Source organism: Musca vetustissima, unplaced genomic scaffold, assembly GCF_032173495.1.
Source record: "Musca vetustissima isolate MV318-11 ecotype Yass unplaced genomic scaffold, APGP_CSIRO_Mvet_v1 utg6571, whole genome shotgun sequence".
NCBI lineage: Eukaryota > Metazoa > Arthropoda > Insecta > Diptera > Muscidae > Musca > Musca vetustissima.
In genome coordinates, this window is record NW_026873697.1 from 59,103 (window position 1) to 73,940 (window position 14,838).

The 14,838-nt window shown below is 31.5% G+C and overlaps 1 protein-coding gene across 1 annotated transcript in view; it reads right to left on the reverse strand.

The window, feature by feature from the left end:
• Window positions 1-10,911: 10,911 nt before the first annotated feature.
• Window positions 10,912-14,838, reverse strand: part of LOC133327350 (protein quick-to-court) — a 48,557-nt gene continuing 44,630 nt past the window's right edge. Inside the window, exon 6 of the mRNA XM_061535913.1 lies at window positions 10,912-11,170. Coding sequence (XP_061391897.1) covers window positions 10,967-11,170 — 204 coding nt within the window. The 3' untranslated portion in view covers window positions 10,912-10,966. The remainder of the gene's footprint in view (window positions 11,171-14,838) is intronic.

A 14,838-nucleotide genomic window follows, 5' to 3' on the forward strand; every position in this document is an offset into this window, starting at 1 on the left:
AGATGCATGACTTACAGGCCATTAAAGTCCGAAAACATGTTTTTCTTTTAATTCTAATGGGATTTAAGTTAAATCATTTAACCCTCTCTTTAACTAATTCTACTCTCATACTCTCTCTCCCAAAACCCTAAACACTGTGCAAATGACAAAGAACGACATTAGAATAGCACTTACCTGTTTGTGTGTTTGTTCAATGCTGTCGCTGCTGCTGCAGCAGCTGTCTCTGCTTCTGCGGCCGTTGACAATGTTCGCTGTGTATGCAACAGCCTGTCCTCTCAATGATAACCGGCAAATAGAAATGTAATCAACGAGTGAGTGTGTGAGCGAGCGAGTGAACGACGGCACGTACAAAGAGAATCAATACATAAAAAAAAACAACAGTATTGATTAGAATTGGAGACCGGGGTATTTTGGTTGATTTTGTTTGTTTGATAGATCTGATATGACAGTCGATTCACATACAGAATAATAAAATAAATAAAAAACAACAAAGTCACTGTGGTGGGATTAAAAAAATACTTTTTTGTTGTTGTTTAATATTAAAGTTCTTGGTTTTTTGTGAGTAATACTCTAAGAGAAAAAAGATTTTATAAAAAATACCATTACATTTGTTTATAATTGATAATAATAGAAACCGGATGTGGATAGACATAGGGTAAAAGAATTCCAATAAGAAAAAAAAACAAAAGTGAGTTATTAATCATTGACGCGCCAGGGGTATTAAAATAAAGTTAGAAAAAGAGCTTCATAAATCGAAATGAAAAAAAACGCGCAAAATTAATCCATGTTTATCAAATGACGTTGATTGTAGTTATTTGACAAATGTCATTTAGATTGTAATTGTTGTTGTAAAAACACACACATTTTGTGGTAAATCCCTCATAAAGGCTGATAGATGTGCCGCCGTATGTCCATAAGTCCACCATTCATTTATCTTATTTTTTTGTTGTTGCTATTGTTGTCGTCAGGTGGTTTGAGCTTAAATTACAATTTACTGCTATTTTCGTACACACTTTCTTTAAAATAAAAATAATAATGAAACGAATCACTTGTTCCCGCTCCCCCTCTCCCTCTCTCCTTCACCACCTTCATGACAAAACAAACAACAGAAGGGACAGCAGCAGCACACGATTTTATTTGTACAATGGCAAACAAACACAAATAATGTCCAGCAGCAGGTTTGTGCTTGCCACACACAACAGTCTCACCACACGACTTAAAAAACAACAACCACCACCGCCACTTCTCCACCTCACGGCTTTTATTCACTTTACTACAACAATAACAACAACAACACCAACAGAACACTACACTCGTCATTCATTGATGTTTGTATACCACCCGAAGAGGCAGAGAATCAACATCGTCGACCGTACCGTATTCTCTTCTTATTGTCGGTGTTCGTGCTGTCGTTGATGTTGTTGTTGTTTTTGTACAGGTAGTATAGGATAGATAGGCAAAGAGCGAGAGTACACACACAAACTAACGGTTAATAGCATCAGACGACGACTTCGGCAAGCAACTAAATGTGAACAAATTTCTGGGGATTAATTTCTTCTTTACAACAAGAACAACAACAACGACGACGATGACAACAATGTCAAATTGTCTTCAATTGACAAAAACATGATTTTGTTGGAATTTTTTACAAGAAAAAAACACACACACACTTTTGTTGCTTCTTTTTGGCACGCTTAATTTGCAACACAACATCCAATGGAGAAATAAATTAACACGCACGTACACACATACACACGCAAACTCACGTTCATCAAAAACAGGCATGCAAAAAAAACTATTGTACCGAAAAAATGAGAGATTAACGTCTTGTTCTTCTCGTTTATGTGGAGCTTTGTGCGTTTCTCTGCTCCAACAAAAATTCTTTTACAAACGAAAAATTCACCGAAGAAAAACTTGTTTATTTTATTTTAGGCCATTACCTGGCGGTTTTCTATTACTTTTTTGTTTAATGTTTTATTTTTTATATTTCTTTTAATATAACTTTTATTTGATTTGCTTTATTTTATAAATTTTTACACGTCACGCAAAATCAACAATTTTTTGTTTTTCTTTCATTGGTTTTTTTCGTTCACTTATGTTCCAATTTGTGTTGTTTTTTTTTTTGTACACGGTATTTGTTTTTTTCTATGCAATTTACACAACCATCCGCGCGGCGTTGTTGTTACTACCGAACCCAATGAGAAACTTATTTAACTGACATCCAAATGTGTGGGGAAATAGCCATTGACAGGCCGAGCTCATGGTTACTCATACAGTGTGTGTGAGTAACCGGCGAATAGACACCGCAAGAGAGAGAGAACGAGCAAGCACAATCGATTGTTTGACTAATCGATTTGTGTGTTGTGTGTATGGGGGCCATTTGGGGGCGTGATTACACAGTATGGCAGTGCATGCCGTTAACTATTGGACTGTTTTAAATCATGACAAAACAAAATTATGTGAATGAGAGAGAGAGAGAGAGTAATGGGGAATTGCACGTAATAAAAGAGAAGAAGGAGTGCATTGTTAATTATAAGCGTATTACTGTGGGCATACTATTCATATAGTTATGGGGACATATAATGTGGTTAGTGGTTAACGTAACGTATCGTAAGAAAATGTTTTTCTTGAACATCTGCAGGGGTATATGAAAAAATTATTGAAAAAGAGCTTAACAAATAATTTAAAAAAATCTAAGGCTATATAAAGGGACTGAAAAATATTAATAGAGGTTAAAAAATATTTTTAACAAATCCATAATGGGGTTAATATGTAAAATATTTGAAATATATTTCAAAAAGTTATATATAGATGTCACCCCTTGTATTAACACCGAACTTGGCAGTATTGTTCATAGGGGTTCATGCATTAACTAAAATAAAATGTAGCATAATTTGAGGATGCATAATGTACATAATTTAATAAAAAATATTTTTTCGATTTCTTTGGCCTTATAAAAAATGGCAGAGAATTGCCCTCTCTCTACAAATTGCAGCAAAAGCAACACTTGGGTACCAAAGACCATCATCAAGAAAACCGTGGAACGATCAGGCGTGTCGTAATGCTACTGATATGAAAAACGCAGCGTATAGGGCAACCCAGGCGGACAGTAGCTACACGTAATGCGATGGAGAACTATCGGGCGAAAAGGAGAGAGGAGAAACGTATTTTCAGAAAAAAGAAGAAAGAAAAGGAAAAACATGAGCGTGCGCAAATCGAGATGTACAGGAGTCCGGAATGAAGTCCGAAAATTCTACCAACGTGTAAAACACCAAATCGAAGGCTTTGGTGCAGGCACACCCTCCTGTAGAGATGAATAAGGAAACCTGGTGACAGATACAGACAGCGTGCTTAGGATCTGGAAGGAGCATTTTGAAAAAACTTCTGGTATCAAATAGTAGCAGTGAAATGGATACCCCAGAACCAATAATAGATGACGGTATAGAGTGTATACCACCTAGCCATTATGAAGTCAGAATAGCAATCAATCGGCTGAAGAATAAATATAATAAGAAATAATAAAGCAGCAGGTGTCGATGGCTTACAAGCCGAACTATTCAATGATTGGAACCTCAGCATCCTGTGTCCTGTGCACAAAAAAAAGAGACAAGACGATATGTGCCAATTGGAATTAGCCTTCTTCCCATCGCATATAAAGTGCTATCCAATGTGCTGTGTGAACGACTGAAGCCAATAGTCAATGACATTATTGGACCATACCAATGCGGCTTCAGACCTGGCAAATTCACCATTGACCAGATTTTCACTCTGCGCCAAATCCTGGAAACCCCCACGTAAAACATATCGACACATTCCACCTATTCGTCGACTATAAAGCCGCATTCGACAGCCCTATCCGTTCAGAGGTGTATAAAGCCATGTCTGCGTTCGACATTCCTGCAAAATTAATTCGGCTATGCAGGATAACTTTAACAGGCACAAAATCAGTAGTTAAAATCGGAAAGGACCTATCGGAGCCCTTTAATACGGAACGAGGATTCAGACAAGGTGACAGTCTGTCGTGTGACCTTTTAACATTCAGCTTGAAAAGGTCATACGAGAGGCAAAAGTGAACAGAAATGACACGCTGTACACCAAACAACACATGTTACTCGCCTACGCCGATGATATCAAAGTAGAGGGTCGAACATTGAGAGCGGTAAAAGCCACCTTGGAACAAAACAAAGGCCACCTCCAGACCAAACTCACACTCTACAAGACACTGCAAGCGGATGAGAAACTCCAAGAGTTTGACATCGACATTGTTAGACGTCCCATCCCAAAATTATTATCTGATCATCACAGAAATGTATAGGCGTTGTCCTTGACCACAACTGGAATCTCATGGAAAATTTCAAAGCGATCAGCGATATATTCCGCCCTCTAGTGCGTTAATGGGTTACTAAATAATATCTCAGTACGTAAGCACCTGTAAATATCTAAGTGTATCTCCCACATCGGAGTACATACGACAATATAATTGGTATTAATTTAAAGGCCAACCACTCCTCTTTGATATACTATCAACTTTTCGGCTCTATGTCCTTCAGGAGTAAATATATATGCTATAGAATACATATTTTGTCATTTTTCACACAAAAGCCAAGGTCCATTTGACACGCTAAATATTGAGCGATCTTTATCTAAACATGCATATTTATTCTTTGGCCCGATCCCCTTCTCCATGGAAAAATTCGCGGTGTTTAAAAAATCAAAATTGTGGCCTTATAAAAAATATTCTTTAAAAAAACTTGGCCTTACAAAAATTTTTTTTTAAAAAATTACGCCTTGGCCTTAAAAAACTGATTCTTTTAAAAAATCCACGCCTTGTATAAAAAATATTCTTTAAAAAATCCACGCCTTGTATAAAAAATATTCTTTAAAAAATCCACGCCTTGTATAAAAAATATTCTTTAAAAAATCCACGCCTTGTATAAAAAATATTCTTTAAAAAATCCACGCCTTGGCCTTATAAAAAATATTCTTTAAAAAATCTACGCCTTGGCCTTATAAAAAATATTCTTTAAAAAATCTACGCCTTGGCCTTATAAAAAATATTCTTTAAAAAATCTACGCCTTGGCCTTATAAAAATACTCTTTAAAGAATCTAAGCCCTGGCCTTATAAAAATTCTCTTTAAAAAATTTACACCATGGCTTGAAAAAATATTCTTTCCCCCTGAAAAATATTCTTATAAAAATCTATGCCAATTATAGCCCTTAGAAATATATTTATTAAAAATTCAAGTACTTACCAAGATGGGAAATAATACAATTTTGTATATTTTGTTTAAATTAATTCATTATTTATTTTCATCTACATATTGTTTATTTTTTGTTTTGTTTTCGGAACATGAAAGTTGTCTTCTTCTTTTTATTGTTTTTTTTTTTGCTTTCAAAAAGTTTGTATTTTTTTCATATAAATATTAAATATTCTTCCTCGTAGTCGATGTTGTTATTGTTGTAATAGAAAACCATGTTTTTTGTTGTTTTTTAGAATTCATTTATCAATTTTTGATATTTGCTGAAAATCATTTTTTTAAATAAATCCTGAAGTCAAAATACATCTGATGCGAGGATAAAATGTGTCAATCTCCCTCTTGGTTACTTAGTCATATTTCAGTGGGAAAGGGGAAATTATTACCATATAACATTTTTTAATAATATTTATTTTTTAATAAAATGCCTTTTTTAATAAAATGTATTCTTTAATTTATAAAATTTTGTTCCAATAGAAAAAATACACAGATTTTGTTAAACTACAATTAGCAATACTAAATTATTTTGTTTGTTGTTGCTTTTTTGAACTTGTTTTTTCTGTAAAAGAAGGCCAATGTTGTTGTTGGTGTAGAAAAAATAATTAAAATTTTGCTAAGATTTGTTTAATATTTTAAAATTAATATTTTATGTATATTTTGTTATATTCGTATATAATATGTATGTACTTTTATTTATTTTTTACTAAAATCGTTTATTATTATTATTTTGGACGTCTTAAAAAGCTACATAAAATTTTGAAATAATAAAAAATAAAATATTTGGTGTTTTAAATAAAATTATCAAATATATATATATATATATATATGAAATATTTTTTTCATTTATTTTTTAAATTATCGCAAAGTTTTATTTTTTTACAAAATTTTAAATTTTTTTAATTTAAAATCTCAAAAGTCTAAAAAAATAATGAATAAATCTCCTGTGTAGGACCACAGGCCCCTTTGTAAATTTTATATGAATTATTGGCAACACTGCCCCATTGTTTGTGCTCAGTTTGTTCGGAGCTTTCGTCTCGGCAAGATGTCACAGAAACTCTCGGTGGTTCGCCCGACTGTGCTTTAATGACGCAGTTGTATGCAGTGTGTGTTTTCTAACGGCAACGTCTACGCCGACGCCATTAAAGTTTGTACTCACCCATCCACACTCTCTGTGTCTCTGTCTGTTTTCATTTGATCGATATGTCGTTTATGCCTATGTCTGTGTTGCAATATGGACTCTAGACTCGCAGTATTGCTTCAGAGTATTCTCATAGATCTACGAATGATATTGATAAGTCGCCTTTCTTGTCATATTTAACCATTTTCTCTCTGCACACCTCTAATCCAGAATAATCGTGCATGTCAATCGTTAAAACACGATTTAGAGAAAAACACGATTAAAGTTTGAGAATCACTCTTGCCGGCGCTTGATACTGGCACAATAAATCGGATATATTTTCAAGAGTTGTTAAGATTTTCACATGAAATCTAAATGAGACATTCTTATGAAGTTGTAGGTTAATAAAAAAATAAAAAAGTGTTCTTTTTAACTGAGATTGGGGTAGGGTCCCCTTAATACATATTTTTATGTTCGTTTTTCTTATCCTCTCTCAGCGTAATGGCGGGTATATACGCTTTGTGGGAGGGTATATACGCTTTGTTACGGCCAAATTGTTCTTCATGGAAATATCGATTTCTAGACCCCATGTTTCTTTGGAAATCGTTTCAGATGATTTGGAGTCTGGCTGGCTGGTGCACATGATAACTCTCGTAGAGAGTAACCCATTTCTTAAATCCTGTTCGAAGGTGAGGAAAATAGGTCCACTACTTCTGATACTTCAATATTATGCGAATGGAAAGTTCGATTTGATTAAAACTTTTCACATCATAATAGCTTTATCTTAAATATATCAAATTCGAAGATAGGAGCCATCCGTTCACTCCTGGTACCTCCCACCTAAGTGTGAAAATATTGCAAATTTATTAATGCAATATAAACCGAATTGAATGTCCGTTTTGATCCAAACTTTGCAAATCGTAATATTTTTATAAAATCTAGATCAAGTCTGAAGATGGGAATCATCAGTCCACACTTTTTTGGGTACCTACCCCACCATAGGTCAAGATTTTAAGAACTTGTAAATTTAATTTGAAGCTACAATTGAATAACCGATTTCATCCATTGATTAGTTTTAAAAATGTGTACTTATGTGTACGAAAGGTATTAAATAGTACTATATTTGATGAACAGATTATTTGGATTTAGCTGAACGTATAGAGCTTAAATTATGACATTCGGAATTAGTTTTTTTAGCACATTCGCTAACGAAGTAGCGGACATTGCTAGTACATTATATAAAGCGTCGAATAACACATGCGTAAAATCCAAATAACACAAATTTCGTATAAGAAATTATAAGACGCCTGTAATATAAAGCATTGGAGAACGGATGACCAAGATAGATCCAATGTTAGAATGTAAAACAAAGATCGATTTTAGACGATTCTGTAAATATTTTTCAAGACTTTCATTGCGACTTATTTGCTAGATATTCTCACTACGTTCTTGATGGTGATTTTAATTTATTTGACCCAAACCGATCTGATCATATACGATTGATTGTCTCACGTTTGGCTTTATCAATTCATTGCCTTTATATTTTGATATATCACACTCATATACATAACTGATTGATTTTTGTGGTTTATAAAGTCATAATGATTTGTTGGAGTACTGTGAAATGTCCTTACATTTCCCACCAAGCTCTAATTTAAGGTTCTTTAAACGCCAAGTTGGTGTTTTTATCGAGTATCGTGATTATTAGCATATTCAGTGGGATACATTTTTCTACTATTTATCGAATTATATCCCAATCCTTCACCTCATCAGTGACCCTAACTTCAAATTTAAGGTGTACTAAGTACGAACTTGCACAACTTTATACAAAGCCAATCCAACACCCCAACAGTGATCCTTACATCAAATTTCAAGATTCCAGCTCAATCGGTTCACCCAAATCCACATTGGATACCATTAAGTACAAATTTCAAAACTTCATACATCGGTTCACCCAAAATGTAAATTGTACCAAATTTAGTTCACATTCGTAGCATTTTCCAAAACATCCTAAATAGCTCAATTTTGAGCTTAATTTCAAATGTCAAGATTCCACCTCTATCGGTTTACCCAAATCCAAATTTAGTACCATTTAGTACAAATTAGTACGAATTTTCAAAATTTCCCACATATGCCAATCCTACCCCCCAACAAAAATCCTAATTCCAAATTTTATGATCCCTGTTATATCGGTTCACCCAAATCCAAATTGTACCAGTAAAACATTTCAAAAACTACGACCATATTCCAATCCTAATGTTCCGATGTAATGTCAATTTCACATTTCAGGATTCTAGATCCATTTGTACCTCCAAATGAAAATTGTACCAAATATAGTACCATATAGTACTATTCGTATACATGGGTACACATTTTCAAAACCATCTCCTTATATCGACTCTACTTCTCAACTTTGTCCCCATTCCAAATTTCAAGTTTTTAGCTCTACGAAATTGTACAAAATTCAGTACATTTTAGTACTTTTCAGATTCTTATAGTTCAATGTTCAAAAAAAAAAAAAATTTGCTATATCTTTTCTAAAAACTCGACCTTATATGTCACCTCACCCTACTTTATAAACTTTATTTGATTTTTGTGACATATACAATTTTTAATTCATATAAAAACATTTTTAATAATGGTTTTTAATTTATATAATAACAAGAATTAGATTCATCAACAATTTTTTCCGACCACAAAAATTTACAAAAATTTTGTTCAGGGTTAGCCAACAATACATATGCAAACTGCTATGATTGTGTTGTTCTGGGAGAGTAATTTTTTCTCTCTATGTTAACACATGCAAAACTAACGCATTTTCGAACACAAAAATTTTGGTACTCTCCCAAAGCGCCCACGGGCGCCTGTTTGGTGAACAGTGGTATAGAATCTATATCATAGATAGATACAAACAAGCAGGGTGTGCAGAATGATTAAAATACGCTCTTTCTCACGAATGCTCACGGCGAGAAATCGAATGTTTTCATTTTATCGCGAATGATAAAGTTACAATGCAATCTCTCGCGAATGTTTGAATTTTACGAAAAATTCACGAAGGATAAAATTTTGCTGTAGGCGTCGTCGATTCGTTTTTTCGCGAGCATTTTTTGCTGAAGATCATTATGTTCGCAAATGCTCGCGAGCGCTGTTTAAAATAACAACAAACGAAAATATCATAAAAAAGCGAATGTATGTGTGTGTAGCAGAAACAACTATTGAGTTCACGAACGTTTGTTGTTATTCTTGTTGCTGTTTTGAGAATTCTCGCGAATGTCAGAAAGAATTTCAACCACCAAACGAAACGAACGATCGTTATTGTGTACTCCCGCCCATTTGCTATGTGTGTGCTAACATTCGTTTGGCGAATGCTCGTTTGGTAAAGAATTTATCGCGATAAATTCATTCGCAAAATTAACCCAAAACGAAAATAACGTATTTTGAATCATTGGCGAGAGAATTTTTGCGCATTCTGCAAACAAGGCACCCACCATGTTAAATTTGAAATATATATTTTTTTTAAATTGTTACTTAATATGAATTTAGAATATAAACAATTGTATTTAAAATGATGCCGAATTTGGCCTTAAAGTCTTAGTCAGAATGTATGAATACTAAATGAAAATAATAACTAATGAGCAATTTTCTTTTTTTTTTTTTCAAAACACAGGAGTTATGTAGTAAATCGCTCGAATTCCTTGGATTCGAATTTTTAAGTTGTCAGAGAGTTAATTTAGTTATCGATAAATTAGTTGATTGGATTTTCGAAAATTATATAGAAAATTATATTATATAATTATAGTTTATGCTCAATATCTATTTTCTATATTTATTATTTCATATGGAAATATAAATAGTTTTTCTTGAATATAATTGAAATTAATATTTTCTTAAATATATAAAATATGTTTACCTTTTATTATTATTTTTTTATATTTTAATTTTTCAACTCTTCAAAATTTGTTTACTTTTGATCATTATATTTAAAACACCATTGCAATTTATTATAATAAATATTTATTTATTTTTAATTTAAAATTAAATACAACATAAAATATAAATATAAAATAAAAGGACACACATAAACAAAATTCGTTACAATTTTAATTTTTTAAAAAATATATTTCTATACAAAATAAAATTAAAAAAATTAAAATTGTTTTAAAAAAATATACAATAGAAATGATATATAACATAACATATAAACATAAACTCTGCTTACATAAGAGGGCTATAACAAAAATTACACACATAAAAATAGGAAACAAAAAGTGCAAAAGGGTGGAACATAAATAAAAAAATACAACCAATTATGTTTTTATATTTTTTAAATAACAATAACTTCAACTGGTATTTGGTGATAATAATTTTAAATATTGTTTTGTTATTTATTTATTATTTTTTATATAACATTAACTATATAAAATGTTGTGGGAGAGAGGCGCGAGGGGGGCTCTTAAAATCATTACAATATATTTTTTGTATTTTTTTTAATTTTCTTAGAAGCCTCATTGTATTTTTTAACTAGTTTTTTGTTGTTGTTTTTAGATTCCCTTTTTGTTGTTGTTGTATTTTGCATTTCACACATTTTTGTTTCTATTTCGCTGAGCGGGCCTTGCTGATGACCTGTTTCTCGGCTTCGCTGAATTCCAATATGGATTCAATGGCCTGCAAATGGCCCTGGGAGTTTTCCTTGTCCGTCAGGAAATAATAGACGGCACTCTTGAGGAACTGCAGGGTGACCTCGGGATCCACATGGGTGCGATTCTTTTGAGCTTCCAATAGGCGGCGATAAATGGTCTGTTTTTTCGGGGTTTTAGGTGGAGCGGAAGGTTACAAAAAATTGTTTGTGGAAAAAAAGGAAGAGAGAGAGGAAAGAGAGAGAAAAAGAGAAAAAAATTGTTGGGGGGAAAATAAAGGTATATATTTTTTAAAAAACATGTATTTCAAATAGCAATAAGTTGTTGTTTTTTTAGAATTTTTATTTAAAATATATTTCAAAGGATGGGGTTTTCTAATTCTAGGTTACAAAATAAAAATTATATATTTTTTAATAACTTATACAAATTAAACCAAACATAAAACAAAATACCCAAGTTAATAAAAAAACAACAAATGGAATTTATTTACATACATTATGGGTTGATGGATGGTTGTCATGGAGCGGATTTGAAAACTTTATTATTTTTAATGGGAAGTGATTTTTTTTTAATTATTAAAAAAATATTTCACATATAAATGAAATGGGGAAAAATGATTACAAAAACCAAAACAATGGTGCTTAAATGTTATGGATTGCTGCTGTAAAATTTAAAATAAAAATAATTATTAATTATTTTAAATAAAAAACTTTTAATGAAATGTTAGAATGAAACCAACCAAGTTAACCTACAAGTTTTCAACATTTATTACTTCGAATAAAATTTAAAATATTTTTTTTGTTTTTATATAAATATCATGTTTTTCATTTATATATATATATATATGAATGAGTCAGATTGTATATATAGATGTATATAATATTAATATAAATATTTATATATATTTAATCTTCTTAATTTAATACATTAAATATAAATAATATTTTTTTTTATTTTTAATTTTTTAAATATTATTTTTGTCTTTAAAAAATAGACATGCTAAATTATAATGTAAAAATTATAAAAAATAACATCTAATGTGTTGAGATTCCTTTTTTATACATTTTTAAATATTGTCTTACTTAAAAAAAAAACAAATTACACATTTTACAACTTTATTTATATATAGAAAAAATCCTAAATAAATATTGTATATTTATATTTCTGAAATAATTATTGTTCTGTATTCTGTTGTTGTTGTGTGTAGGTATTTCTTTAATATATTCTTTTTGTTGTTATTGTTGTTGTTATGTCTTCTTTTACATACCTTTCACATCTCTGGTTGTGTATGACATTTTACTATATATATATATATTTATTTTTATACACAAATAAAATATATAGTTGTAGTACTTATAGAACATTTACACAACAATATTAAGTTTTAAAAAATTCTTAAGTTTTATTTCATTTTTTAATTTTGTGGAAAAAAATGAGAAGTTAGAAAATAGAAGAAAATATATCGTACAGAACAATTGTATACAATAATGGAAACATATTGGAAATTAGTATTTTATTGTTAATTTTTTCTTTAAAAAAAAATCACTGAAAACTCAAGAAGAAAAAATTAATTAAATTTACAATTTATAGAAATTCCTAAAAATTAATCTTTTATAAAAAATATACCCAAAGTGATTTTTTTTTAATCTCAGAAAAATCTGGTATATTAAATTTTAACTAATTGTTGTCACAAAAATCTCATATAAACATTTTTTGAAATAATAAAACCATTAATATGAATAATTTTTATATTTAAAAAATTAACTGTTTTCTTTTGACCTAATTCCCCCCATACATTTCTTTCAAATTTTAGCACACATGTAGAGTATGTATATTTTTTTAAAAGATCGCATCTGAAATCTGGAGCTGGGGTATAGAATAATTTTTATACCCTACACAACTATGTTGTCAGGGTATTATAGCTTTGTGCAGCCCCAAGTGTTTGTAACGCCGCGAAATATTGGTCCTAGACCCACCTTTAAGTATACCGATCGTCATATCTCGACTAGCTGAGTCGATCTAGACATGTGTGTCCGTCCGTCCGTCTGTCCATCATATTTTGTAAACACGATACAGGCCACAGATATGGACCAATCTTCACGAAATTTTGCATGTAGGATGGTAAAGATCGGATAATATTTAGGAGATGAAATGGACCAAATACTTAATTTTTGTCGGTTTTTCTGGTCGCTCCAGAGGCCGCAATTATGGCCCAAACATCTCGAATTTTTACATGGAAAAGGGGATTGTGCCAAAGAATACGCATACCTGTTTTGATAAAGATCGGTCAATATCTAGTGGGTCAAATGCACCCTGACTTTTGTGTGAAAAATTACAAAATTTGTATTCTATGGCATATATATTTACTCCTGAAGGACATAGAGCCGGGAAGTTGATAGTGTATCCAAGAGGAGTGGTTGGCCTTTAAATTTATACCAATTATATTGTGGTATGTACTCGGATGTGGGAGTTCCACGTAAATATTTACAGGTGCTTATGTATTCAGATATTATTTAGTAACTGATAACCACACTAGAGGGCGGAAATATAGCACTGATCGCTTTGAAATGTCCCATGAGGTTGCAGTTATGGCCAAGGACAACGCCTACAATTTTCGGTAATGATCAGATAACAATTCGGGATGAAGTGGAGCGAAAACTTTTTTGTTTGTTTTTTTTTTTTCGAGACGATCTATAGGCCACAATTGTAAACCGAACATCACAACACCACACACGGTGAAGGGAATCTGGACAAGTAATTAGAGGTACGTCTGTACTGAATATTAGTAATATTCGGAAAATATGTCATTGTAAGCAAATGTTGAACTCTAATCGGAAAAGAGGGTGCAAATATCAAAAAAATAGGACTAAAACTACAATACTTTTCTGTTCGTTCCTCAAAATAAACCAACTCATTCATTTAGTTTCATAGTTCAATTCTGAAGTTTAAAGTCGGCCGGACAACCTATTTTAATTACGTTGTGGAATTTAACAATACTTTGTTGAAAAATAAAATTCCTTGTTAAATTGTTCCTATTGACTAATTTCTCGCTCTTAAAAGAGGAAGACAAGTAATAATACTTGAACATATGGAACTATAGGGCTGGTGAAACTAAATGAACGATTGAAGCAAAATGAACTAGGTGAACGAAAAAACTGACCTAATACCAATCATTCCTTTTGGGGAATAGTTCTTTTCGAAACCACACAACTGTATACAATATGACGAAAATTGAATGATATCCGTACAAAGATATTATATAGATATTGTTTTTTCCAACCAATTAATAGTACGTTTACATTTAACTGGATTTCGTTAACCCAGTGGCAGTTCCTTTGAATATATGCCAAATAAATCTTCATAAAGTAGATTAACCCGGTGAAAAGTTCTAATGTAAACGTCGTTTTAGAACAAAATATGTAATTACAATAAATAAATAAAAGTTGTAATTAATTAAAAATAGTACGTTTACATTGTAACCCAGTGGGTTTAAATTGTCAATTGCATTGTATTTATAACATAAAGTAGATTAAGCCGGTAAAAAGTCCTAGTTTTTATTGCCGAAATGTAAATGAATATTGTTCATTGAGTTAATGAAATAATTTCCTGCTGATATTTTATACATAGCTTTTAGTTCAATAATATTTTGATTGGGCGATTTACTGAAATGAACATTCTTCAGTCTTTGTAGTTTATTATAATTCCGTTTATCAACTAAATTCAAATTTTCTTCCAAAAAATATTTTACGCCAAACTGATGCATTTGTGTTATTCAGGAATGAACCAGTTCAATGGAACTATACCGCACCAGGTACGTACATATTGGTC